The sequence below is a fragment of the Aplosporella prunicola genome (genome assembly GCF_010093885.1).
Source record: "Aplosporella prunicola CBS 121167 unplaced genomic scaffold K452scaffold_1, whole genome shotgun sequence".
NCBI classification, from domain to species: domain Eukaryota; kingdom Fungi; phylum Ascomycota; class Dothideomycetes; order Botryosphaeriales; family Aplosporellaceae; genus Aplosporella; species Aplosporella prunicola.
Window position 1 is genome coordinate 919,108 of NW_022983529.1, and position 24,483 is coordinate 943,590.

The window sequence follows — 24,483 nt, forward strand, 5'->3', positions numbered from 1 at the left end:
CTCTTTCTGTTTCTGTCTCTTTCCTGCTGGACTATAGTAGGTAGGGTTTCCTCCTCCGAGACGGCTGACCGAGGACGGGGTGGCTTGATCCAGTCAGTCAGTCAGTCAGGCAGCTGTATCCGACACCCCCTCCCCGGACTGGTCGCCCATTTTATTTATTTTTTCTTTTCGCCGCTCTCGAGTCTTGACTGACTGACTGACTCCCGAGAGGGTATCTTGTCCCTACCTACCTACAATAGGCATGTGGTGGTGGCCGAGCGTGCGTACCTAGGTGGGCGGCTAAATCGGGAAACGAGGACTAGGTTGGGACGGCTCGGAGAGCGCGGACGGGACACGGGACTCCCGGGGTTCATAGGTAGGTAGGTGGTCGGGGCGTGCGCGTGTGTCCGTCTTTCTTTTTTCATCCATCCGTCGTCCCGTCGCGTCGCGTCGCTTGGCCCACTTACCCGTTTTCTGGCGTGTTGCTGCTGCCGATTGTTGGATGCCCTGGGTAGTGTAAGTGGTACGTACAGCACCCACCTACCGCCTTACCCACTTATGTCTCGTATCCTACCCCGCTGGCGCTGCTCGATGCAGTAGTTTGGCTCGCGCGTCGCTTGTGTTTGCTTGCTCGATTGGGCGGGGAGGGCGCTCTTGCGCTGGATACGGGTACATAGCGTGTGGTGCGTAAGAAGGTGGTGTGCATACGGGGTAGGTGAGTAGGTAAGGTTGAATGGTTCGTGGTGTGCACATCTACACATTCACTTTCTTTCTTTCCATTTTTCTTTTTCCTGTTCCAAGGATAGAAGATACGGTACAGGATACCCGACAGCCGGTCCCACAGCATAGAAGCTTCGATGGATCATGGAAGGAAGATCGAACCGCCCGCCGTCGGTCAGCAGCTGCGTATTGTATTGTACACCGCCAGCCAGGGGTCGGCATACCTACCTACTTACTACGTACCTACGGATTAGCTTTGCGTCTAGCACCTCATCGCATCGCCTAAAACTACAGACAACGCCCGCTACTCCATACACACACACACACACACACACACTTTCTCTCTCTCTCTCTCTGCCGAGCAAGCAATGGCAACCGCCACCAGCAGCACGCAAGCAAGGAAGCAGCAGCAGCGGCCTGCCGAGCCCGACTCGACTCGACTCGAGTCCAGGCCTCCCCGGCACTCCAGGACTGCGCGCTGGGCCCTACGGCGGCGGCGACGGCGGGGCGCGGATGTGGATATAGATTGCGGACGAGCCCCGATCAGGGGCGTGAGCAGTTCAGGCGAGCGAGGCTCAGGCACGGCCCAGGCACCTACGAGTAAGGCGCGTTAAAGCAGGGAGCGGAGCCGCTATAGCGCATTGATTTGGGCCCGCGGGCGTGTGGCCTTGCGGCGGCGGCCCTGGCGGCGGCTTGGGAGGGTGAGTCGACTCGTGCCGTGCCGACGGCTGGCTGGCTGGCGAGGGTGCGTTTGGTATTACTGCGTATTAGGATTACTCACGGAGAGTGGCCTCCCTGCATGCAATGCGGTGGTGGTGGTGATGGTGGTGGCGGGCAGGATAGGTGCCGTGCAGCCAGCCAGCCAGTCTGCCTTGCCGGCCTGGCCTATCCTGCTATTTCTCTACTACAGACTGAATGATGATTACTCCCAAGACCTATTTTCGTACATATTGTGTGTATACGCGTCCTGTCTTACCTCGCTATTATTGTACAATATTAACTAATTAACCACGTCCGCAGGCCGGACTGACTGCACGTAGGCTCGCACGCGTGCTTGCTTGCCTGCTGTATACGTACACATACACGCAGATGTTTGTATTGTAGGCACTGCCGCCTACCTGCCTTATTGCCACGAAAATAGCCATCCCCATCCCCCATCCCCCATCATCCCCATCTCAACCTCGTATCCCCAACCTCTGCCCCTTCCCCATCCCCATACTCCATCCGCCTACACGCACCCCTTTCCCAAGCAACCTACGCAACAATTCACCCACCCACCCACCCACCTAGCACGCACGCACACCCCCCTCTCAACCCACACAAACCCACCTCGCCTCGCAACCCACCGCCAAGCCCCAAGCCCCAAGTCCACGGACCGAGCCGTGCTCTCGCGCGATCATCGAGCCACGGGGTTCGCGTCCGAACTCAAACCCAGCATCCGTGCGCCGAGCATTGGGCACCGAGCATCCTGGCACTGAGCATTGAGCATTGAGCAAAGCAGTCAGCCTGTGCTCCATGCTCCATGCTCAGTCAGTCAGTCAGTCAGGCAAAAGCAAAAAAAGCAAAAAAAGCAAAGAGCAAAGCGTGCACGCCCACAGGCACGGGCGCAGGCGTCCTTAATGCTCGTCCCATCATTGTTTGCTGGCGCGCCCCCTGTTCATGTTCATGTTCTTGTGTTTTTTGCTTGCCCCTTTGGCCTTGGCCCGTCTCTCAGTCCTCGGGTTCTCGGATTCTCGGGTTCTCGGTTTCCCGTCTGTATTGTTTGTAGGTAGTTGACTCGGGAGGCAATAGCAGGCAATAGCAGGCAGTGCCAATGCCAATCCTTCTGTGTACCTAGTTACCTACCTCTACCTCTACAATATCCTCCTCCTTCCCACAACCCACACCCTTCCCTCCCCTCCCCTACCCAGCCCAACCCAACCAACCCAGCCTACAAACCAACTACCAAGCCGGCACAACGGCACCACAACACCCAACGCCCACGACCCCACCCAGCAATTTCGCCCCCCCCAATGCGTGACGTAAGCCTCACCGAACTCTCCTCGCTTCTCGCTAGCCACTATCGGCAAGTACGTGCTATTGTAAAGCTGCCGTGGTGGTAGTGCTGGTGCCAAGAAGCCATGAGATAACACAGCACGAGACAAGACAAGACAAGATCCAAACAAACTCAGAGATTAGCAACCGGCGATACCTGCCTTGCGCGTCATAGTAGTGGTGTGGTGTCTCACTCTTAAGTCGTCAGGGGGCGACACTGACAGGCACTGACAGCCAGAGAGAAAGCGGTCAACGAGCAATCTACCATACATATCTAGTATCGGTTACGAGCGTGCCGATCACGGGGTCTAGACTTTTGGGCGCTGGCTTGGCGGTGGTCGGTGTCGGTGGCAGTGTCGCTGTCGTTGCCGTTACCGTCTACCTGCCTGGGTACCTGTCTGTCTGTCTACCTGTCCGGCGCTTTTGGTGCAGGAAAAAACCCCTTGGTGTTGTTGCTGATGTTGCTGATGTTGCTGATGTTGTTGTAGTTGTCGTCGCTGTAGTCGAAATTGTTGAAGTTGTTGAAATTTGTTGTTGTTGTTGTAGTTGTAGTAGATAGAAACTCCGACTTTCGTATCCTCGTCAAAAGCTGTACTAAAAAATAGTAGGTACCTAGGTAGGTAAGGCAAGGAGAGGGAGAAAAAGTATAGAAACAGGTTTGATATCAACATTATAAACACAAGAGAAAGAGAAACCAGGCAGAGCCAACTTATGTACCAGCGGCCCCCAACTACTATGTTCCCGGCAGTCCCCTCTCGAAAAAAGCCAGCCGCAAATAAAAAAAGATAGATCCCAAGTTCAGCAAATAAACCCGCTCAAAACACACGCCTCTCCGCTCCTCTCTCGCTGGATTTGGAGAGAAGATAGATGGCCCCAAAATGGAAATTTATTGTCCGTACGTTTCATCCGAGTCTTGGCCTAGCTAGAGAACGCTGAGCTTACGAAATGTAAGCCGTCTTGAGGGCCGTCTTGGTGACGATCGTCTCCGTCTTGAAGTACGAGTAGCGCTCGATCCACGCGGTCGAGGCAACGTAGGTGTCGATCTCCTTGATGAACTTGGCCTCGATCTCGTCAGCGCCCTCGACGCCGTCGAGACCCTGGAGCTCGAACTCGGTGACCCAGAGGGGCTTGTTGAACTTCTTGTAGGCCTTCTCCATGTACTCCTTGAAGTAGCTGACAACCGTCTCCATGTCGGAGCCCATGCCGGTGTACGAAGCATACCAGTGGACGTTGATCTTGTCAATGGTGCAGCTGCTGCAGGCGCTGACGAAGTCCTCGAGCCAGTCCAGACCCTGGTTGCGGCCAGTGGCGGGGCGGACACCCTCACCGTTGCAGACACCGGGAGAGACAAGCTTGGCCTTGCCGGCGAAGGGCTGCATGTACGTCATCCAGCCCTCGGCGGCCTCGGTGGCGCTCAGGAACGAACCACCGGCACCATCCTCAACATCGGGCTCGTTGTAACCCATAAGGTGAGTGGAACCAAGGCTAATCTGCTCCTCGGCGTTGCTCTTCCAGTCGGGAGTGTCGTAGGCGGTGCGGAGACCCCACAGCTGAGGAACGTACTCCAAGGTAGAAGGAATGGTTCCACCAGGGGTCTGAGCCCAGTTGTACATCCAGCCGATGCTGACGGAGGCAGAGAACTCGGAGATCAAGGAGAAGGTGTTGTAGACAAGACCCCTCTTGGCAGAGCCGGAGGAGGAGGAGGGGGTGGAGGTGGCCGAGGCAACAGCGCTGCTAGAGACGACGGAAGAGGCAGGAGCGCTGGTGACAGCCGCGGCGCTGGAGCTGGGAGTGGCAACGGGAGTCTGGGCAATGCTGGAAGGAGTGGCAGCACCCTCGGTGGCGGTCACAGGGCAGACCGTGGTGGTGATGGGGACGGTGATGGTGGTGACACCGCCGTCAGCGCCAGTGGAGATCTGGGTGGAGTAGATGGTCGAGGTGGTCCACTGGGTGGCCGAGACAGCCGGGGCAGAGGTGATCTGAGCGGCATCGGTAGTAGGGACAGGCGCGACGGGAGTGGAGGCACCCTCGGTGGCGGTCACAGGGCAGACGGTCGTGGAGACCGGGACGGTGACAGTGACAACACCGCCAGTGGCGTCAGTGGTGGTCTGGGTGCTGTAGATGGTCGAGGTGGTGAGCTGAGTAGCCGGGACACCGGGAACACCAGCGGCGGGGGTGGTGGCCGCAACGGGAGCCGAGGTGGCAGGGACGGAAGCCGCAGGGACCGAGGCCGCAGGGGCCGAGCCAGCAGGGGCCGAGGCGGCGGGAACCGAGGCGACGGGAGCAGAGCCAGCAGGGGCAGAGGCCGCAGGGACGGACGCCACGGGAGCAGAGCCAGCCGGGGCAGAGGCCGCAGGGACGGAAGCGACAGGGGCAGAGCCAGCAGGGGCGGAAGCCGAAGGAACACCAGCAGCCGGGGTGGAGGCACCCTCAGTGGCGGTCACGGGGCAGACGGTGGTCGAGACCGGGACGGTAACGGTGACAACGCCGCCAGTGGCGTCAGTGGTGGTCTGGGTGCTGTAGACGGTCGAGGTGGTGAGCTGGGTAGCCGGGACACCGGGGGCACCGGGGGCGGAGGTCACAGCCGCGGGGGAGCTGGCGGCAGGGACCGAAGCCACGGGAGCAGAGCCAGCGGGAGCGGACGCCGCGGGGACAGAGGCAGCGGGAGCCGAGGCGGCAGGAACCGAAGCCGCAGGGACCGAGGGAACACCAGCCGCCGAGGACGGGGTGACGGGGACGACCGGGGCCGATGTGGCGCCCTGGACGCCCGACGTGGCGGGCTGGGTGACGGTGACGGTGACCTTGTTGGGGTTGGTGACGGTGACGGTCTGGACGGCGCACAGCTCCTCGGAGTCCTCGTCGGAGGTGTCGACAGACTCGGCCTCGACGGCGGCGGCCTCGACGACGGGAGTGGAGACCGACTCGGCCTGGACGGCCTTGACCGTGGCCGTCTTCACCTGGGTGATGGTGGCATCACCGGCAACGGCGGCGGGAGTGTGGACGGGCGTGTGGACAGCACCGCTACCGCTGGGGAAGGGGTAGGTGGCGTTGCCCATGCCGAAGGGGCCGTGGTTCTGGATGCGGCGGTCATGGAAGCTGGAGTGCTTGTTGTTCTGGTGGTGCTGGTGACCAAGGACGGTCGTGGCCAGGCCGAAGAGGCCGAATTGAGCAATGCGGTACTGCATGATGATTGACGGGATGTGCAAAGGGATCAGCGACTAAGCCTGCCGGAGCTATCGCAATAGAGAGTGTGATCTCGCAGAGGAGACAAAGAAGGGACGAGCAAGTAGCTCAAAAGAGTGACAGCAATAGCACACGGCGAAAATGGAGGCGCGGAGGCTTGTGGGGGGGAGAGAGACGAGATGGGGGAGGGTTGGAAGTAATATATCGAAGGTGGGCTGGCGCGCGGGCACTTCTGGGCCTTCGCGTTTCACCACGCAAGCCACAGGGGGAGCAGGCCTGATCGGGGCAGGCGCCAGGAACGGCCGGAGTCGGTGCAGGGGGCGGAATAGGGGCAGCCACACGATACGAGGCCTGGACACGAACGACGAATCGCCCACTGACACCTGCCTCTGATATTACCTGAGCACTGGCGGCCCTCTGCCCAATTTCCGCCTTTCGGTCTCGCCATGTGGAGAACCGCGTGTGCCGTCACCGTCATCCATGCATGCACCCAACTAACTTCGGCATGCCTGTGTCTGTGTGCCCTGCGCCTCCAGTTGTCGTCGTCGTCGTCGTCGTCCGGCCAGCCTTGTTGCTTGTGCCTGCATTGCCTTTTGCCGCGGTGCCGCTCGCCGTTCGTCGACCTGCAGAAATGAGCAAATCAAATCCAACGATCCTCCACATCCTGCAGAGCACGCAAGCCGATCTGCTGCCGTCAGTCAGTCTGCCTGTCAGCCAGCGTCGCGCAGCATATGCAGCCCAGTGACAACTGCCAAACGTCCGACCTGCGTCTCCAGCTTTTTAAGTACTCTAGATAGAGACGATAACGACCCTCTCTTTCAGCTCAGCTCAGCTCAGCCCAACCCAGCCCGCTGGACGCCACCCACCGCGCCGCCCGTCGCGGGACCCGGCTCCGCTGCGCCAGCCGCCCTGCAGACGTCAGACTCTTCAAGCCCCGTACCATTCTTTTCCTTGCCCAGGCTTCCGGGATTCGGGTAGATTCGAGAGGGCTGCTGGGCGGCGCGGGTGACGGTCAGTCGAGAGGTCGGGGTTCGGGGCGCGGCCACCACGAGAGAGGTTGGCGGGCACGAGTCGACCCGACCGACGCTACGCTAGAAATTGGCAGTGTGTTAAAAGTTACCCACGGCCATGGCACCACCACCAATAGCGGTGTCTGGTTGGCGGCTCTCTGTAATAATTAATTGTTAATTGCTCTCTTTTCCGCTCGCGGTCGCGCGCCCTTGCGTCGCCAGAACCTCGACCTTCGGACCGTCTCCAGACTCCCGCCGAGCCGACGCAATGGGCAATGGCAGCAAAACACACACCAAAAAAAAGAAGAGAGTCCAGAATCATCCATCCGCGAACGCTCCACCCCTCTCCACAGCCGGGCAATGCCATGCACATCTGCGATCGCCCACTTTTAGCCAAGGCCCCCGCCCGCCACGGCGATCGCAATTCCTGCCCGAACTTTTTCGACCTCTTGCCCCCCTCGTGTCCCTCTACAATATTGTACCATACCATAATATTGTACCATAGGTGTTAGTTAGTCGCGCTAACTAGCTAAGCCGCTCATCTCAAATTCAATAGTCGCTGTCCGGATATAGAGCCCGCGCGCGGACGCTTTTCTGCCTGCCCGCTCTCCTACCTAGGTTGCGGGCTACGCCAATGAGGAAGGCCCGCCCCGCGTGATGCCCGCTTGGAGGCTGGCCTAGTTCCGTGCTGCCCGGAGATGCTGTGTTCCTCTGTAGGTATTTGATATTTGTTATAGCTGTGCGTGCCTTACCATGTAAGCGCCGGGCGAGTGAAGATTGGGAGGCTCGGCGCCAGCCGGAAATGCGAGTTGTGCCCTATCACGTTCACTGCCAGTCAGTCGCAGCACCAAGCACCGCCGTAGTCGCCGGCGCCGCCGACGCATCTCACGGCTTCACACGTCCGAACGAGTGGGTAGCCAGAGTTAATAGGTAGGCAGTTAGGACAGCCACGCGTCCACCAGACCAGCCAGACGGCCAGTAAACCAATTGCACTATGCTAGAGCCCGCTCACGATAGAACCGGACCCGGAATGAAGAGCGCGAAACAACCTACGCGGCTCAGGATCACAGCGGTCCACACACTCCCGAACTGAGAAGGCCATTCTTCCTGCAAGCAATCGCTAAAGCACATTGGGATTCATTCGTCGTTTAGTCGTCCCCGTGCTCCTAACTACCTGGTTCCGTTTTCCTCTCTACTTTGTCTGTAGTCCCAATCCCAGATATCCAGAGGCACTCCTACTTCCTGCTCTACTGAGCCGACACCTCCATTCGACATCCCCGCCGGACCAGGCGGTCGTCTTCGCCCTCCGGCTCTCCGAGCGCTAGCGTAGGCACGACTCCAGGGCCGGGCGCCACGCGCGTTCCTGCATGACCGCCAAACGAATGAACAAGCAAGCAGAACCAGGCATGGGGAGGATGGAAGAAAAACGACGAGAGGGGAGAGAACAGGGTGGGGAAGTGGAGGAGCAAAAGCCACCGCCGTCAAGCCGCATCGCCAGGCACCGCCGTTACGCCGTTTCTGCCCAGATCCAGATGCTGCCGTTGGAAAGCGAGGAAAAACAAAATGTGACCCGTCATTTGGGATTGGCAAAAATGATGATTCGCTGGGGTGCAAGACTAGAAGCAGGAAGGAAGAGAGTAAGGGAAAAAGAAAAGGGCCGCTCTGCAAAATACTGGATCCGACAAGCCGAAGAGACCAGAAGAGTTTTCTAGCCAATGACTACATCGCGTACCGTTGTGTAAAAAGGCGCAAAACGCAGCAACAGTGGTTCGGAAAGCCGTTGTGCTGCTCAAAGGCTACGGGTACGCTAATCGGCTAGACTGGTCGGAGCTTGCCGTGCCGCGTCCGGTGATCGGTCAAGAAAACCTACTCTACAGGCAAAGGACCACGGTGCCGAGGATGCATGAGAAAGAGCCATAGAGGAGGGAAGCGTAAGCGTATTTGATGGGTTTTATGCTCGCGCTCACGCCAAGTACCGGTAGGAGGGGAGAGCCGCCTCTTCGATGCGTTCGAGATACTCGCGCTCGATCAGACTCTCTATACGCTTCTTGATCATATTCACGTCTGGCTTGAACTGGTTGGCGAGCTGCGTCAAGGTTTCGGCAACGAGTTGCTGATGGCTGAGCTCTTTGCGTTGCCTGTAAACTCAAGTCAGCATCATTCCTGCCCACGCACACCACTCATCATAACTTACTTCATGATTCTCACAACAGCAGCCTCGATGCAGAAGCCACGGGAATCGTTGTTCTTCTTCTCAGTATCCTTGCGCTCCTTTTCGCCCTCGACCTTGTTTCCTGCGGTAACCACACCAACTTTAAGCTTGTGGAACTTGCCCACGAAACCCTCGTTGAAAAAGAACTTGTCAGTGGGCTTGACGTCCTTGCTCATAGGCTCCTTGATCAATATCCTCGTCTTAGGTGCGACGGCCAGAGATTGCAGATTCCGGATAAGGTCGTGGGTGGGGATGTTGGTCTTGGCTTGGATCTCTTCGAAGGTCATACTCTCTTCGTTGGGTACGTCGTTGAAAAGCAATAGGATTATCATGGCATACGTGGAGACGTTAAGCTCGTGCTTACGCTCCTTGAAGCCGCCCTCCTTGGACGGCACCTTAGGGAATGTGGCCCGGACATCCGCAGAACCCATGTTGGCGAGCCAGGTAAGTTGACGGCCAGAGTGCTTCTCACCGTAGTATTGTTCGAAGCTCTTCTTGATCTTCTCGACGGCCATGGGGAAAACGCACTTTAGACGCGCACTCTCCTCGTTGTCACCAGAGCTGCCCATGGACTCCAAAGGCCAAGTCATGCTGGTCAGGATGCTGACGCCAAGTTCGATGCGCTTGGGGTCTGGGTCGCCGAGCTTGGCGACGTGGTCCTTGAAGCCGGAAGTTAGTTCATCAGAAATGGTCATATCCTTAAACATAGCTTCCAGTTTCGTTGTGAAGTTGTTTCCGAGCTCAATCTTCATCCGTGAAATCATTTGCTGTTCCACGTCGTTGCTCAGCGACTTGTTCATAAGCAGACGCTTGCAGAGATGCTTCTTGTAATAGCGCTCGAAGAGGTCCTTGTCGACAATGTACCGCAGCAGGACAATGGCCTTCTCCAGCACGATGTCGACCTCGTTCTCTGATTTACCTTTGATGCCCTTCTTCATGTTCTCGTCGATGAAGAGCGAAATGTACTCCGAGCTCCGAGGGAATGCGCTTGAGTTGATGAATTCCGAGAAGCTGCGAGTAAGGGCAGTTTGCATGAGTTGATCCGAGGCAAATGCGCGTTTCCAGATCTCGTCAAACTTATCCTTTAGTTGCAAGACTTCTTCGACCCATTTCAACGCTGCCACAGTCTGCTGGTTAACAGCCTTTTCCGCCGACGCTGCCTTGCTCTTTTCCTTCTCACCACCTTCTGCCGGGATTGCTGGCGCCGAGGGTGCCTGAGAAGCAGCTATGGCGGCCTTGTTAACCTCCGTTCCCATTTCCACGATGCGGTTCTGTATCGCCCGAACCAGCTCTGTTTTCTTGAAGTCGACGCGCGAATTGAGCTCATAGACAAGTCCTAGCTCTTCAATCCGATCGTTGTCCACCATGAACTTGACCCCGCTGTCTGACTCGATCAGATCATGAATCTTATTCCTGATGAGCTCATCCTCCACTACTGCCTCGATCTTTGGTGTAGTGCTTTCCGACAGCGTCGAGCGGCATCTATCCTGTTCTTCTTGTATCCTACGGGCCGCGTGTCTGCAGTATGTGCCGGCGTCCCGGTCACGCAGAAGCGTATCACCTTCCTTTTTGTAGAATTCGCGGCTAGAATCCAGGAATTCTTGCTCGAATGAAGTGATGTATAACCGCTGGTTGATATCTTCCGAAATGCCTTCGAACAGGCTCTCCAGCATGTAGACGCATGACTTAACCAAATGCTTGTCAATAATATCGCCATTGCGCTCCATATGGACCTGGTCCAGCATTATCTTGTTTAGAATGCCCTGGATTTTCTGATTGGGGTGTTTTGCCGACGCATCGGAGCGCAGGATGTTGTCGCGAAACAAAGTGAGCGAGGTCGTATAGACGGATGGCTGGCGGTTGTCCGTACAATAGACGCGTTCCTTTTAGTACACGTTCTCGTAAGCCTCAAGAGACGTCTTTTACCAGCATTGGTGCTGCACTTACCATGTACATTAGCACGTCCGTGAGCATGCTCATGCAGAGTTGGTAATCTTGCCACTCTTCCCTTAGGCCCTTCAGAAACCTCTCTCCGGCCACCCTCTGTTCGTTCATTGTAGTATTACCACCTCCATCCTGCATGCTCGCGACCAAGCCATCCGTGATCAGCCCTTGTGCGCCGCCTTTGACCTCCTTGCTTAACCAGTCCTTCTCAAAGCCCAGTACCCGCTCGTAGAGATCGTGGCCTTTCTTCTTCAGGATTACGCGGTAAGTGTGTCTGTAGAGCTCCTCATATGAAAGGGCCGAAGCATTCTTGGTATGTATCTGACGTATCGCGGCGGCGAGGATGTTCCAGGTGCTCTCAAAGTCGATGTCGCCGCCGTTGATGCCCTTGAATGCGCCTGTCAGCGTGTGTGTGCCAGCTAAGCTTGGGAGCAGCTTGGCGCAAGAGCGCAAGAGAAGCGCTCCGGCGAAGCAGATAGATTTGGGAGATGGAAATAGGACATACCCTCCGCGGCGGCCTGATTTTGTTCTTCTGAAGCTTGCTACCGTACATCTTGAGCTCTCGATGGTTCTTCAAAGCTGTGAAAAGAAGGTTGGACGTGTGGCGGGGCAAGCGTGGGAGCTGTCGCTGCGGTGGGGTTGCCGGGTTCTGGTAAGACGAAGGTGCTGGCGTCAGAGAAAGCTGGACGTGACCAGGTCAGGTTGTTTCGACTGCCGTCGAGGGTGCAACGGCAGGTTGCACGAGCGGAAGCGCGGTGATGTTGCAAGTGAGGCTGCGAATCAAATGGTTGGTTGGATGGGCAAAGCGATGGAACCAGGCCGACGGGTTATGCCGCGAACAGACCCTGGGAGCTAACAGCTAAAAACCGATGACGGAAGACGGCAGACACTGTGGCGGCGGCGAGTGATCGCCGAAGCAGCGTGAATTAAGTAGGTAGGTAGCGCAACGACTCAATTAAACAGCTTGACAAGACATCGCTACCTACCACGTAGCAAATATGCATCTTTGTTCACAAACTGCTCACTACCCTGCGAGCGCGCAGGTTCGCGGCATTCATCGCCCGTCCCAAAGCATTCCATGCTAGCGATAACCATAGCCATGCGATCGGGAAGTCCTTCAACAACCCAAGAACCTCAAGCTGGAAGAGAAACCGGGAAGATGCGATCCGGCCGTCGCGCCTCTGATAACTTGCTGACGGTGCATTCTATGTACGGGTCAACCTCGCTCTTACCAAGATAATGAATTCTACCTGTGCCTATAACTTTAGTATACTAAGAGGCAATCAGAGGAGTGTAACTGAGGACCGCAGGCTAGTTGTAGTATACAAGATACCGCAATCTCTCATAAGAGTAGTTAGGCTTCTAGGCCTATTTCATTAGAAAGCAAGTTTAACTCTAGAATATTTGCTTCTACTGTCTATGTATTATAATATAGTAACGCCTTATATCAGATCCATAATACGTTTTTTGTCGCTTATGATGGGGAGCCGCGGATTCCCAGGGACAATGGAGATCTGTCCGGTCATACTGAAGTTTGGGTTGAAGGATTTACCAACTCCTTACCTGAAACCGCACAACGACAAAACAGTACTGCGGTTACTGACTTTAGCAACTTGAAAGATAAGGAGGAGCGAGTCTAAAGCCGACGTCTTCAATTGAATTGGTTTGGATTGATATAGCATTTCAATCCTATGACTTACTTTTTCAAAGGGCGAACGGGAACTTCGGAGTCAAGCTAGGATGAGCGAAATTGTCAAGGCGAAGGAGAATTGTCTTGGTCAAGCTGAGAGACACGGAGAGACTGTTTTGTGATGTACTCCTTCGTAACACGATCACGTGGCAGCCTCCGAGTATTCTTTGTATCACGTGGTGTCCCCCGGATGACAAATTTGCCCGGCCGCAAATGGAACAATCCTTGGCACCTTCCCATTGTTCACTTCAGCCCGGCCGGCTGTTCCCTCCCACTTCTGACAGCGACACGTCTACATCGCTCCCTTTCTCCCCCTTGTCTCTCCGTCCATCCACCCTCTCGACCCCGCCAGCCTCGACACTGCAACCACTCATCGACAGATCCGTGCGGTCGAAACCTGCAAACCCTATCTTACGGTCGCTCGCGTGCATTGCGACGAGTTGACACTGCCTCGCGGTTCCCTGAGCGGCGAATCGCCACATCATCTCCATCGACACATCACACAGGTGAGATTGCTGGGTCGTTGCGTGGAGCGCCTTTGGGCCAGTATACAACTGGAGAGTTTGCGAGCTGGGAGGATCTTTTGGTGAAGTTGTGGTCTTCAGCAGTTCAGTTCACTCCGCGACTGGATTGAGCCTACCCCATTTCACTGTGCCCATCCGCACTTTGTACACAATCTCTTTACTTCTTCTCTTCCGACTAGCTGCTGCGGTGAAGCTCAGCTTGTTCAAAATTCAAAATACCCATTTGCCTACTGGGAGACCGATAAAAGAAGCCTTTGCACAGAGTTCATAGTCGCATATCCTGCTTTGACAGTCTGCATCTGGACGTTTGAACTCTGTCAACGACTCGATAATCCAAGAGAGCTCTTCGACCGACTGCAACCTTACGAACCAATCCGGACGTTCCATTCCACTACTCGATTACGACTCGTTTCGACGCTTAATCCTTAACCACCTTTTTCGACTACGACACAAATTCACGCACCCATCTCACCATGTCGTCCTCAGTGTTCTTCAAATTCAAATCTTCTAAGGAGCCCCAGCGCATCACGTTTGATGGCACTGGCATTTCAGTTTTTGAATTGAAGAGAGAAATTATCACCTCCACTGGTCTTGGTGATGGTACGGACTTTGATCTTTCTATCTACACTGAAGACACCAACGAAGAATACGATGACGATACCACTATAATTCCTCGCTCGACTACCGTTCTCGCTCGTCGTCTCCCAGCAGCTAGGCCCGGTCATGGCAGAGCTGCTCGTTATGTGTCAGGCAAGGCACCTGTTACTGCGAAGAACTCTTATCGCACTGAGTCTGCCGCATCCAAGCCCGTTGCCCCCAAGCCTGCAGTTGACGGGGCGTCGGCTATGAACAGCGCCCAGACAGAAGAGGAGAGGATCGCAGCTATGTTTGCTGCTGGCGCTGAGAACTGGGAGCAACAGAAGGCTAAAATGGCTGAGTGCGTTCATCATGTATATGAATGGAATAATAAGCTGACAATAACAGTGCCAAGCCTGTTTATCGACCTGGACACAAGGGCAGGCCTAACAATGTTCCAGAAGGCGAGCCTCCGGAGACTTACATTTGCCATCGCTGCCACGTTAAAGGTAAGCTATCACGAACGATTATGCAATGAACTTTTGCTGACAAGATGAATAGGCCATTGGATTCAGGCATGTCCTACAAACGACGACCCGAACTTCGAGAACAAGCCACGCATTAAGCGTACTACCGGCATTCCTCGCTCGATGCTACAGACCATTGAGAAGCCTGTCGCTCTTACCAATGATGGCTTGACTGATGAGACTCGTCAACCTTCCGGTGTCATGATCAACGCTGCAGGCGAGTATGTCATAGCAAAGCCAGACGAGGCATCCTGGAAGCAATACCAAGCCAAGGCTCAAGCTTCCGCCGCGAAGCAAGAAGCTCAGTCTGCTGGAAGCCAGGAACTTCGGGACCGAGGACTAGAGTGCTCAATTGACAAACGGATGTTTGTGGATCCAATGAAGACACCTTGCTGTGGAATGACATACTGCAATGATTGTATTGAGAATGCACTCATCAACAGTGACTTCGTATGTCCGAACTGTTCCAAAGAAGGTGTGCTCATCGACGACCTTACTTCCGACGAGGAAATGGTTGCGAAGATCAAGGCCTACGAGGATGAGAAGTCTGCAGAGAGGAAAGCTAAGGAGGCTTCTAAGAGCCCCACTGTTGAGAAGGCGTCACTTGCTGGAGGAGAGGGGAAGAGCCCTAGTGCAAATGGTACCCCAGAGGTCAAGGCCGCCAAGCTTGGTTCGCCATCAGCGACCAAGTCCACACCTGAGACTCCAGCCGCCGTGCCTGTTGGTCCTGCTGCTACTAACGGTGTTTCAAAGAAGCGCCCTGCCGAAGACGAGCTTAAGAATGATCGGATACCCACGGCTCCAGCTGCCATGCGGAAGCAACAAGAACAGCAGAAGGTCCAAGCTCCCAGCGGATCGGATCAGGCCTTCATCAACCAGATGAATGCTCTGGCCGGTGGCCCATCCTCCATGATGCCCAATCAGTTTCCAAGCGGCAACAACTTTATGCCTTACAACAACATGAATGGGATGGGCTTTCAGAATAGTATGATGGGCATGGGCATGAGCATGGGTTCCATGATGGGTATGCCGAATGCTATGATGAACCCCATGATGATGCAGCAGCAGCAGCAGCAGCAGCAGGGTGGCTGGAACAACATGGGTGGCATGGGAGGATACCCGCAGCAGAATGGTATGTACGGCAATTACGGTAATGGCATGATGAACGGCGGATACGGTCAACAAAACTGGCAGTCCAACCAAGGTTGGAGTATGAATGGCATGGGCCCGCAAGGTCAAAAGCCCGGTGTCTTTCCAAACCAACAGCGAACCGTCTTCAGCGAACCTTTCCCAAACGAAGAAGACAACGCCTACTTCCGCAAGCCTGTCAATCCTCATAGGCATCAGAACCGTCAGCGCAGGGCCAGACCCAGCGACTGGACCGAGCTTTGATTTGACACAGGCATTGCCTTTGCCCTTTGGCATTGTATCAAATTTTGACTAGTCCAGCAGGGGCAGTTTTACTTTCTTCAGCCGGATGGCGTCTAGCCAAGCCCGGAGTTTTGCTCTCATGCAGATTCAAGCGCAGCATTGAAAGGGGTTGAGAGGAGAAGCACGGCGTATTGCAGTTGGGTTTTTTTGTCCGCGGGCGCTTCAACCGTGGTGGCATTTTGCGGGTTTTTATTACGGCGTTTCTGGCTCTGGGGTTGGGGAAACACTGGGATTGATAATTACGCGATGGGTGGCATCGATTGATAAAGGTTGGCTAAGGGTTGGCTGGCTGGAGGTTTCATAACGAAAGCACGAGCTGGTATCGCTCGCACAAACATAGCAGCGCGTAGCTGCAATATAAGAAACGACACTTGAACTATTTCTTTAAGCAACCTGAAATCATTGTGACTGGTGAAGCTGAGACAGTGTTCCCGTGAGCTCACTGTGCTGTAGTTATTCCTTTGAGCATGGTTGGTTTGGTTTTCAGCGAATGCCCGCGATTGAGTAACGTCCGTCACCGTCAACCGAGATTCACCATAAAGCGAGATAGTAATACTTATACGGAGTAGAAGAAGAGACCCAGCTAAGACATATAGAGTCAATATACTCCAAGACCTTTTTATCTATGCCTAGAACTCAGGCTAGGAGCTAGGTAAGAAGTAGTCTATAGGGTCTACTTAAATCGTCCCCCATCTCGCTATACGGTGGATCTCGGTTCGTGATGATGGACGTTACACAAAGCTAGGATAGGTATCTTGAGACAGGGCCATCGCTTGCTCCTTTGTGAATTGAGTTGTCAGATATACAGGATTCTAGACTTGTGCTGTTGAACATTTTCTTCTCATTCCCTCTAACATAATGTGTGCTAGAATTTCTGGGTTATGGTAGTATTATCCGTATCTGTGTAACTGTTTACTTATCGTTACTCTCGATATAAGAACGTCAAGTTAATAATAACAAAACAGTTATATATACCTAGATAAAGTCTAATCGACAACGGGTATAGGGGACTTCCTAGTAGAATAATTAGGGAGCACGTCGCTGAACCAAATTGGAACGCCTTTGACGCCGGGCATCGAGCTCGAGTATGATTATCCTTGTCTGGAAACTGGAGAAAATTGAGCGTGTATACGGTCGGGATGGCAGTCTGAGTCCATTGGCATGGTCCTTGAAGTTTTCACGCAAGCAAGAATGTTACTCGAAGCTAGGTCATGGATCAAACATGAGACGACTTATAATGATGAAGTTTACTGCGGGATAGTATTGTTAGGCCCGGATTTTGCATCGATTTTGGACTAAGAAACAGTCTTCCCTTTTCACGTGGTCATTTGACCGTTGGAAGAAAATTCTTTTGATAACTGAGTTTTGTAAATGTAGGAGTCGAGCAAGCTTTGAGATGGTAGGCTGCCTAAGTCGATGATGCGACGATGGACTGGTCTGCTCGTTTTCCGACATTGCATGGGTGGAAGCGATCAGATCGCACCGTGGGAGCCGCTTGATAGTTGACTAGATGATATACAGAAGTTGAGCTGCTGCCACTTGTTAAGTTGTTTCTCTCTGGAATGCTGCGTGGCGTCGGACTAACCGCCTAGGTCATTGGACGGCCGCGGGGATTCGATCGGCCGCGGCCCGCCCAAAGGAGGGACACGCCGACCGACTTTCTGGACAGATCAGCTATCGCCAGCAGCCTACGCTCCCTAGCTCTTTCCATTCACCCTTTGTCCGCGCGAGCTGCACGAGGTTCGGAATACCAGTGCGCGTGCCTTTCTCGAGCCTTAGAGTTACCTGGGCCGCCTTCGGCTACCTAGAAAGCCCAGTCTTACGGCCACTTGACCTCAACACGACCCTCCGCCGCACTCTTCACCACGATGGATTACCAAGGGGGCGCTGGCCCGCAAAAGAAGAAGCGTGCGTATGCCGCTCAGGCTTATGAGTTCGGCGCCAATGCTGCTGGCGCTGTGCCGCCGCCCATGGGCGGCGTTCCGGCCGCGGTGGTAGACCCGCTGGCAGGACAGTTTGGACAGATGAATCTGGGAGCACAGCAGCCGGCGCAGGTCTATGGGCAGCCTCAGCAGCCCATGATGCAGCCCATGATGCAGCCAATGCAGGCGCCGATGCCTCCCCAACATCCCCAGATGAATCAGCTCGTCACCACCGATCTGATCAGTGCGCCGTTCAATGTCTACGAGCTCGACCAGCCACCACCGCCTATCAATCTTCCTCCAAACGTGCGCATGCATTTCCTACATCAATTCCGTGTTTGAAGCTGACTTGCTGGACAGACTAGTGTTACTCCCTCCGAGTTCGCCAACTGCCCTCCCAAATACGTCCGCTCGACGCTAAACAGCATTCCGACCACCCATTCTTTGCTCAAAAAGTCGCGGTTACCGCTCGCTCTTGTCATCCAGCCATACACTTCCTTGCACGATGCGGAGGACCCGGTGCCCGTGGTTCCTGACCAGGTCATTTCTAGATGTCGGAGATGCCGTTCCTACATCAACCCCTTCGCGACTTTCCTGGACCACGGCCACCGCTGGCGCTGCAACATGTGCAACCTGACAAACGACGTCCCTCAGGCTTTTGATTGGGATGCTGCTACCCAGCAGAGCGTGGACAGGTGGCAGAGGCCGGAGCTCAACTACTCCGTCGTAGAATTTGTGGCTCCGCAGGAGTACATGGTTAGGCCTCCGCAGCCTTTGGTCTACCTGTTCTTGTTCGATGTTAGCTATGCTGCGGTTACTAGCGGACTGCTGGCTACGGCTGCTCGTTGCATTCTCGAGAGCCTTGACCGGATACCCAATGCGGACCGGAGGACGCGCCTGGGTTTCATGGCTGTGGACTCTAGCCTGCATTACTTCTCCATCCCCCGCGATGGCGGCGAGAACAGCGATCCCAGAATGTTGGTTGTTAGCGATCTCGATGAGCCTTTCCTTCCTACGCCCGAGGATCTGCTTGTCAACCTTTCGGAATGTCGCGCCAATGTGGAGACCTTCCTGGACAAGCTCCAGTCCATGTTCCAGGATACTCAGAACGCTGGCTCTGCCATGGGCTCGGCTCTGCGTGCGGGCCACAAGCTTATTTCCCCGGTTGGCGGAAAGATCACGGTGCTCAGCGCGTCACTCCCGAACGTTGGTTACGGCAAACTCGAGATGAGGGAGGATAAGAAGGTGCTTGGTACTAGCGGTGAAGGCAAGCTGCTGCAGACTGCCAACAGCTTCTACAAGAGTTTTGCGGTGGAGTGCTCGAAGAACCAGGTTTCGATTGACATGTTCCTCTTCTCCTCTCAGTACCAGGACGTTGCGACGCTCTCCAACCTGCCGAGATACACTGGTGGACAGACTTGGTTCTACCCTGGGTGGAACGCAGCAAGGAGCGAGGATGCGATCAAGTTCGCTCGCGAGTTCAGTGATTATCTGTCCTCCGAGATTGGTCTAGAGGCCGTGCTCCGTGTCAGAGCGACAACGGGTCTCCGCATGAGCACATTCTACGGCAACTTCTTCAACCGGAGCTCTGATCTCTGCGCTTTCCCCGCCTTCCCCCGCGACCAAGCATACGTTGTGGAGGTTGCTATTGATGAGACTCTGACGAAGCCCTTCGTCTGCATGCAGACTGCAGTTCTCCACACGACCTGCAATGGCGAGCGGAGAATCAGAGTCTTGACCCTGGCAATTCCCACGACCGACAACATGGCTAACGTCTACGCGGGCGCTGATGCGCAGGCAATCACGCAGTACTTCAGTCACAAGGCTGTGGAGCGGGCTCTTGGAAGTGGACTTGACGCTGCTAGAGACGCGCTGCAGAGCAAGGTTATTGAGATTCTGCAGACTTACAAGAAGGAACTTGCTGGCGGCAATATTGGCGGCGGGCTGCAGCTGCCGGCCAACCTGAGGGCTCTTCCGGTGCTTTTCCTGGGCCTCATCAAGAACGTAAGTTACAGAATCGGGAAATCAAAGCTCCTAGCTGACAGAGAATAGGTTGGTCTGCGGAGATCCGCGCAGATCCCCTCTGATCTTCGCGCTGCTTCGCTGTGCTTGCTCTCAACGCTGCCGCTGCCCCTGATGATCCAGTACATCTACCCGCGGTTCTACTCGTTGCACGACATGCCCGACGACGCCGGCGTGCCGGACCCAACCACGGGCGAGATTCTGTTGCCGCCGCCCTGCAACCTGTCTTCGGAGCGCATTGTGCCGTACGGGCTGTACCTGATCGACGACGGGGTCAACCAATTCCTGTGGGTGGGACGTGACGCGGTGCCGCAGCTGCTCATCGACGTGTTTGGGGTGGACGACAAGAACGCGATCAAGCAGGGCAAGTCGAGCATGGCGATTCTGGACAACGAGATGAACGAGCGGGTGCGGGCGGTGATTGATAAGAGCAAGGATCACCGGCTGAAGGGAGCGGGCAGCATCACGGTGCCGACGCTGTACATCATCCGGGACGACGGCGACCCGAGCCTAAAGCTGTGGGCGCAGACGCTGTTGGTGGAGGACCGGGCGGACCAGGGCGTGAGTCTGCAGCAATGGCTGGGCATGCTGAGGGAAAAGGTGAGTTAGAGGTTTTTTTTTTTTTTTTTTTTTTTTTTTTTTTATTAGTCGAGGTCGCGAGCGGAGCTGACGCTTGGAGCAGGTGGTGCAATAGAGGGCGATAATATGGAAAAAAGGGCGGGATCCGAGGGGCCTTACCACGGCGGCGGTTGTCATGTGGGCGCATGCAGAGGCGGGGGCGGTGAAAGCGACCCTGACCTTTTTCGACGTAGCACAGCGTTGTTCAGACATGGAATCAAAGGCTAGTGAGACGGCCCCTTGCTCGGGCATGGCATGAAGTCAGCGGTGATGCAAGCAGCCGCGTGCATGCAGGGCGGACCTGCGACGAGGAGAGCGGTCAAAACGGCCACTTGCAGGGCGGTCAGGTGGGCGAGTCAAGCAGCGCTCTTCAGCGAGGAGATCGATCTGCTGTCCCTTGCATGGCCCGTATGGTGTGGAGCTGGCCGTGCTGGCAATTGCCCAACCACCCCCATAATAATTGCGGCTCGTGGGCGCAGCTGATTGCCACGCTCAACGCTGCGTGCCGCGCCCCTCTCTATGCACTAACCTCCGAGCCGAAGCGCAAACCCGTCAGCTTGTTTCTGTCTCTTCTCTCTCTCTGCCCTCTCCTCTCTTCTCTTGCCACACACACCCCTTCGCTTTGAAGCTCGTGCTAAGCCTTGGTTATCGCTATCCCCGCACCTACATCCCTACGCTCCCTCCCTCGCCCGCCGCCCTGCCGCCGCCGCCCACCCCACATGCCCTGATACACGCCCTAAGCGACGCACCACCCACCATCACCATCACCACCGCCCATTATCGCCGCCCGTCCCCCCATTCGCACCAGCGTGCAACCACAGGCCGGATGCCGATGCGACCGCCTCCGCTCCCAGCCAACACCCGCACCGTCAAAGTAGCCCTGCTTCCCCTCGCGCGGAGCCTCGGAGCGCCCCAGAAGCCGTAGTAGAGCCCGCGTGCAAGCGCTTCCCGACCACTCCACACTTTTTCCGCCCGCCTGGCCTTTGGGCGCTCGTCGCAGCCAACTCGTGTCACTCTAGGAAGCGAGTAAGACTTGGCGTTTCACCGTCAGCTCCCAGCGCCCGCCGGGACGCGGTAATAACAGCCTCGCAGCCCCGCAGTCGATTTCACGCCTGACCATGTCTGGCTTTCGCGCCGTCAACACCACCCTGACTGTCCCGGAGCGGCAGCCAGGCCCCTCTGGTGAGGAGACCACACCCACCACGCCCCGGCCTAGCAAGTTCTTCTCTTCTGACCATCCGCCAGCAGAAGGGCGTGCCATCGAAGAAGCCTCTGCGAAGACGCCTACCCGAGACAGCTTTGGCGCATTTTCCGGCCAGCGTGCCCTCTCCAACGCCTCTCTGGCGCTTTCGCAGGAGAAGAAGCAGCATCCTCGGCCCGAGGCGCCGCAACACGGCGACTCCACTCATTCTCACCCCGCGGCAAGCGCGCAAGATGCGGAAATGGATGACGAGGGGCTCGACGCATCCGACAACGAGAGCGTCAACAGCGACTCGCGGCCGACCAAGAAGAAGAAGGGGCAAAGGTTCTTCTGCACAGACTTTCCTCCTTGTCAGTTGAGTTTCACCAGGAGTGAACACCTGGCCAGGCATATCAGGTACGTGGTGCCCCGCTCGGTTTCAGCCTCGTTTCTCTGACGTCGCCCCCCCAGGAAACACACAGGAGAGAGGCCATTCCAATGTCACTGTAACCGTCGATTCTCCCGTCTTGACAATCTTCGTCAGCATGCCCAGACCGTTCATGTCAACGAGGATATCCCTGGCGACTCCTTGGCTGCAACTGGTACCAGGTTCCAGCGTCAGATTCGTACAGACCGTGTCAGGCCGCCAAACCGCTCCCGCGCATCCACCGTCAGCAGCCAGAGTGGCGCCCATAGCAGAGGACACAGCAGGAATCTTTCAGCCTCAAGCATTACTTCGACAAGTTCCAACCTCAGTGACCGGGATGACGCTCGAAAACGGCCCGCTCCTTTGGCCATGGCCGGCGATGGTGCTGCCAGGGCCCGACTAAGCCTCGACACGTATAACTCTGGCACCCAGTTTCCTGCATTTGGCAGTCAATCTCCAAGTGGGTTTAGCACGCCCACATCGGCCAACTTCTCTCCTGCTACCGGCAGTCCCGGCCCTAGATATCCCACAGGGCTAGATTCTCCCATCTCAACCGTTCATAGGTCTCTTACCTGGGGTGGCCATACCCCTGGTCGCAGGTTGTCTGTGCCTTCTGGTGGTGGTGCAAATCCATTTGGTCAAGGACCTCCCGGCGCTGGTGCCTACCCGCCTCCATACATAAGCCCATTGCCGTCATCCCAATCCTCTCAGTTTTCAACCAACGGGAGCTTCATTGCCAGTCCGACTAGTTCGAACTACTCTGCGGAATCTCGCCGCGATTCTGTTAGCTCTGATGCTGAGTGGAGAAGGAGAACATGGCATCCTGGGACGTATTCCGGTTTGGCCCCTAGACCCGCGACGAGTGGATTAAGTTACTACCAGACTCCCGATGCTCCTCAGCCGTCCCTGTCCGCCCAGCCTGCTGCGAACCAGCCGCCCACGAGCCAGGTGACGAGGCTGCCGGGAATTGAATCCTTCGATCACGCCCCTCCGCCACCGTCCCTTCCTAGCAGCCAGCGTGGGCCAAGCCCCATGCAAGTTGATGGCCCCAATCGACCGCCAGCAATGGAACCGTCCACTGTAAAAGTTCGAGAGCACACGCGCAACCCGTCTTTAGACTTATCACTGCAGAGGGGAATTCATAAGTTAGACTTGACCAACTCCACACCGCCGCGGGAGCAAGCAAACTGGATCAATTTTGGGCCTGGGGCTGGTCCCGGTCCCACCCAAGTTCAACGGCCGACGACGGCGCCCCATCCCACCTTTTCCGCTCACCGGACCGCACCGCCTCCACCAATGCCACAAGGCACTCGCCCTTTGAGCGGCGAATCAAGTCGAAGTTCTGCCGAACAGCCGGTAACTCCCCGGAAAAATAAGCGGCATGGCTGGTACATGGGACCTCTCTCGCATCATGCATCTCAACATTCAGCTCAACATGCCTACAGGACTCAACGCACCTCCCCCGAGGACTCGAGTAGCAGCGAAGGCGTCCCCACGCCTTCGACATCTTCGCTTGGCGAATACTATCCGGTGATCGTCCAGAGCAACGGATACGTCGAGGACCGTCCGTCGAGCATGCATATGGAGGACCCGCAAAAGTTTACTTTTCCTCAGCCGCAGCAAGCGGCTATGCAGCACCATTCCGCCCAGCAATTCGGCGCACGAACCGCACAGATGGGAGGCCAACCCGGGCCTGTCTTTGTCCAATCCCAACAGGGTCCTGATGGCGGGAACGACATGAGACGCCTTGAGGCTCTCGTGGCCGTGGCTACTGGTGAACAACCCACAATGACTCGACCCTGAACTCCACTCAATTCTGAACAACACAGCCGAAAACAACCGATTTTGATCCATCTCAACTTCCGCACATCTTTGCCCGCCTGTCCTATATCGCGCGCTCTCTCTCTGCAACCCATCACCTACACCGAACGCCTGCCGATCACACGCACACGAACCGACATGACGTCACGAAACCACCACGAAACGAATCTTCTTTAATGAGACGACGAAGAAACCCATCATTGGTGCGCAATGTGATACCCATGAGAGAGGATGGCTTTGTCGATTCTTTCTTGCGTTTTGCTTTTCTGCACCTTTGTTTCCATGGAGTTGACTTCAGCATGCGATCGAGTTTGTTTGTCATTGTTGGCCGCTTTCTGCCTATCTATCTGTCTTGCTCTCCAGAGTCCATGATATTGTTATTAGATCATGGATCTGGCGCAACATGGATAGCGGGTAAGCGGCATTCCCACACTCGTTGGACATGGCTAGCATGACCATGTCTATGGTGGATAGCCTCTGTTACGAGGCGGATTTCTCGTTCTGTCTGCTACATATTGGGTATACTTTTTTTTTTTTTTTTTTTTTTTTTTTTTTTTTTTTTTTTTTTTTTCAACCTTCACTTGGGTGCTCTTGCCGTCGTTGCTTGTTTACTCCAGCGTAGTGTTGTTGCTCAATTTAGCGCTTTTTTTCTGCTTTATTTAG

The 24,483-nt window shown here is 55.6% G+C and overlaps 7 protein-coding genes across 7 annotated transcripts; 5 read left to right on the top strand and 2 right to left on the bottom strand.

The window, feature by feature from the left end:
- Window positions 1-618: 618 nt before the first annotated feature.
- Window positions 619-1,109, top strand: K452DRAFT_5794 (uncharacterized protein). Its single transcript, XM_033546868.1, has one exon. It carries the CDS (start codon window positions 713-715, stop codon window positions 983-985), a length of 273 nt encoding a protein of 90 aa, XP_033403055.1. The 5' UTR covers window positions 619-712; the 3' UTR covers window positions 986-1,109.
- Window positions 1,110-3,671: 2,562 nt separating this feature from the next.
- On the bottom strand, window positions 3,672-4,526 carry K452DRAFT_217684 (glycoside hydrolase family 128 protein; the record flags this gene model as incomplete). Its single annotated transcript, XM_033536305.1, has 1 exon — window positions 3,672-4,526. A coding segment is annotated over one exon (855 nt), but the record flags the coding sequence as incomplete, so codon positions are not given.
- Window positions 4,527-6,062: 1,536 nt separating this feature from the next.
- Window positions 6,063-7,022, top strand: K452DRAFT_282352 (uncharacterized protein). The gene has a single exon (XM_033539573.1). It carries the CDS (start codon window positions 6,422-6,424, stop codon window positions 6,659-6,661), a length of 240 nt encoding a protein of 79 aa, XP_033403057.1. The 5' UTR covers window positions 6,063-6,421; the 3' UTR covers window positions 6,662-7,022.
- Window positions 7,023-8,889: 1,867 nt separating this feature from the next.
- Window positions 8,890-11,635, bottom strand: K452DRAFT_323498 (uncharacterized protein; the record flags this gene model as incomplete). Its single annotated transcript, XM_033544643.1, has 4 exons — window positions 8,890-9,064; window positions 9,121-11,021; window positions 11,086-11,469; window positions 11,588-11,635. The coding sequence occupies 4 exons, from the start codon at window positions 11,633-11,635 to the stop codon at window positions 8,890-8,892; spliced, it is 2,508 nt and encodes an 835-aa protein (XP_033403058.1).
- A 2,134-nt stretch (window positions 11,636-13,769) lies between these two features.
- On the top strand, window positions 13,770-15,791 carry K452DRAFT_304206 (uncharacterized protein; the record flags this gene model as incomplete). Its single annotated transcript, XM_033542796.1, has 3 exons — window positions 13,770-14,233; window positions 14,281-14,381; window positions 14,434-15,791. The coding sequence occupies 3 exons, from the start codon at window positions 13,770-13,772 to the stop codon at window positions 15,789-15,791; spliced, it is 1,923 nt and encodes a 640-aa protein (XP_033403059.1).
- Window positions 15,792-17,698: 1,907 nt separating this feature from the next.
- K452DRAFT_293792 (uncharacterized protein) lies at window positions 17,699-20,468 on the top strand (the record flags this gene model as incomplete). The annotated part of the gene is made up of 4 exons (XM_033541619.1): window positions 17,699-18,058; window positions 18,113-19,756; window positions 19,805-20,374; window positions 20,457-20,468. The coding sequence occupies 4 exons, from the start codon at window positions 17,699-17,701 to the stop codon at window positions 20,466-20,468; spliced, it is 2,586 nt and encodes an 861-aa protein (XP_033403060.1).
- Window positions 20,469-21,044: 576 nt separating this feature from the next.
- K452DRAFT_6114 (uncharacterized protein) lies at window positions 21,045-23,899 on the top strand. The gene is made up of 3 exons (XM_033546907.1): window positions 21,045-21,418; window positions 21,485-21,989; window positions 22,044-23,899. The coding sequence occupies exons 2-3, from the start codon at window positions 21,511-21,513 to the stop codon at window positions 23,800-23,802; spliced, it is 2,238 nt and encodes a 745-aa protein (XP_033403061.1). The 5' UTR covers window positions 21,045-21,418; window positions 21,485-21,510; the 3' UTR covers window positions 23,803-23,899.
- Window positions 23,900-24,483: the final 584 nt, after the last annotated feature.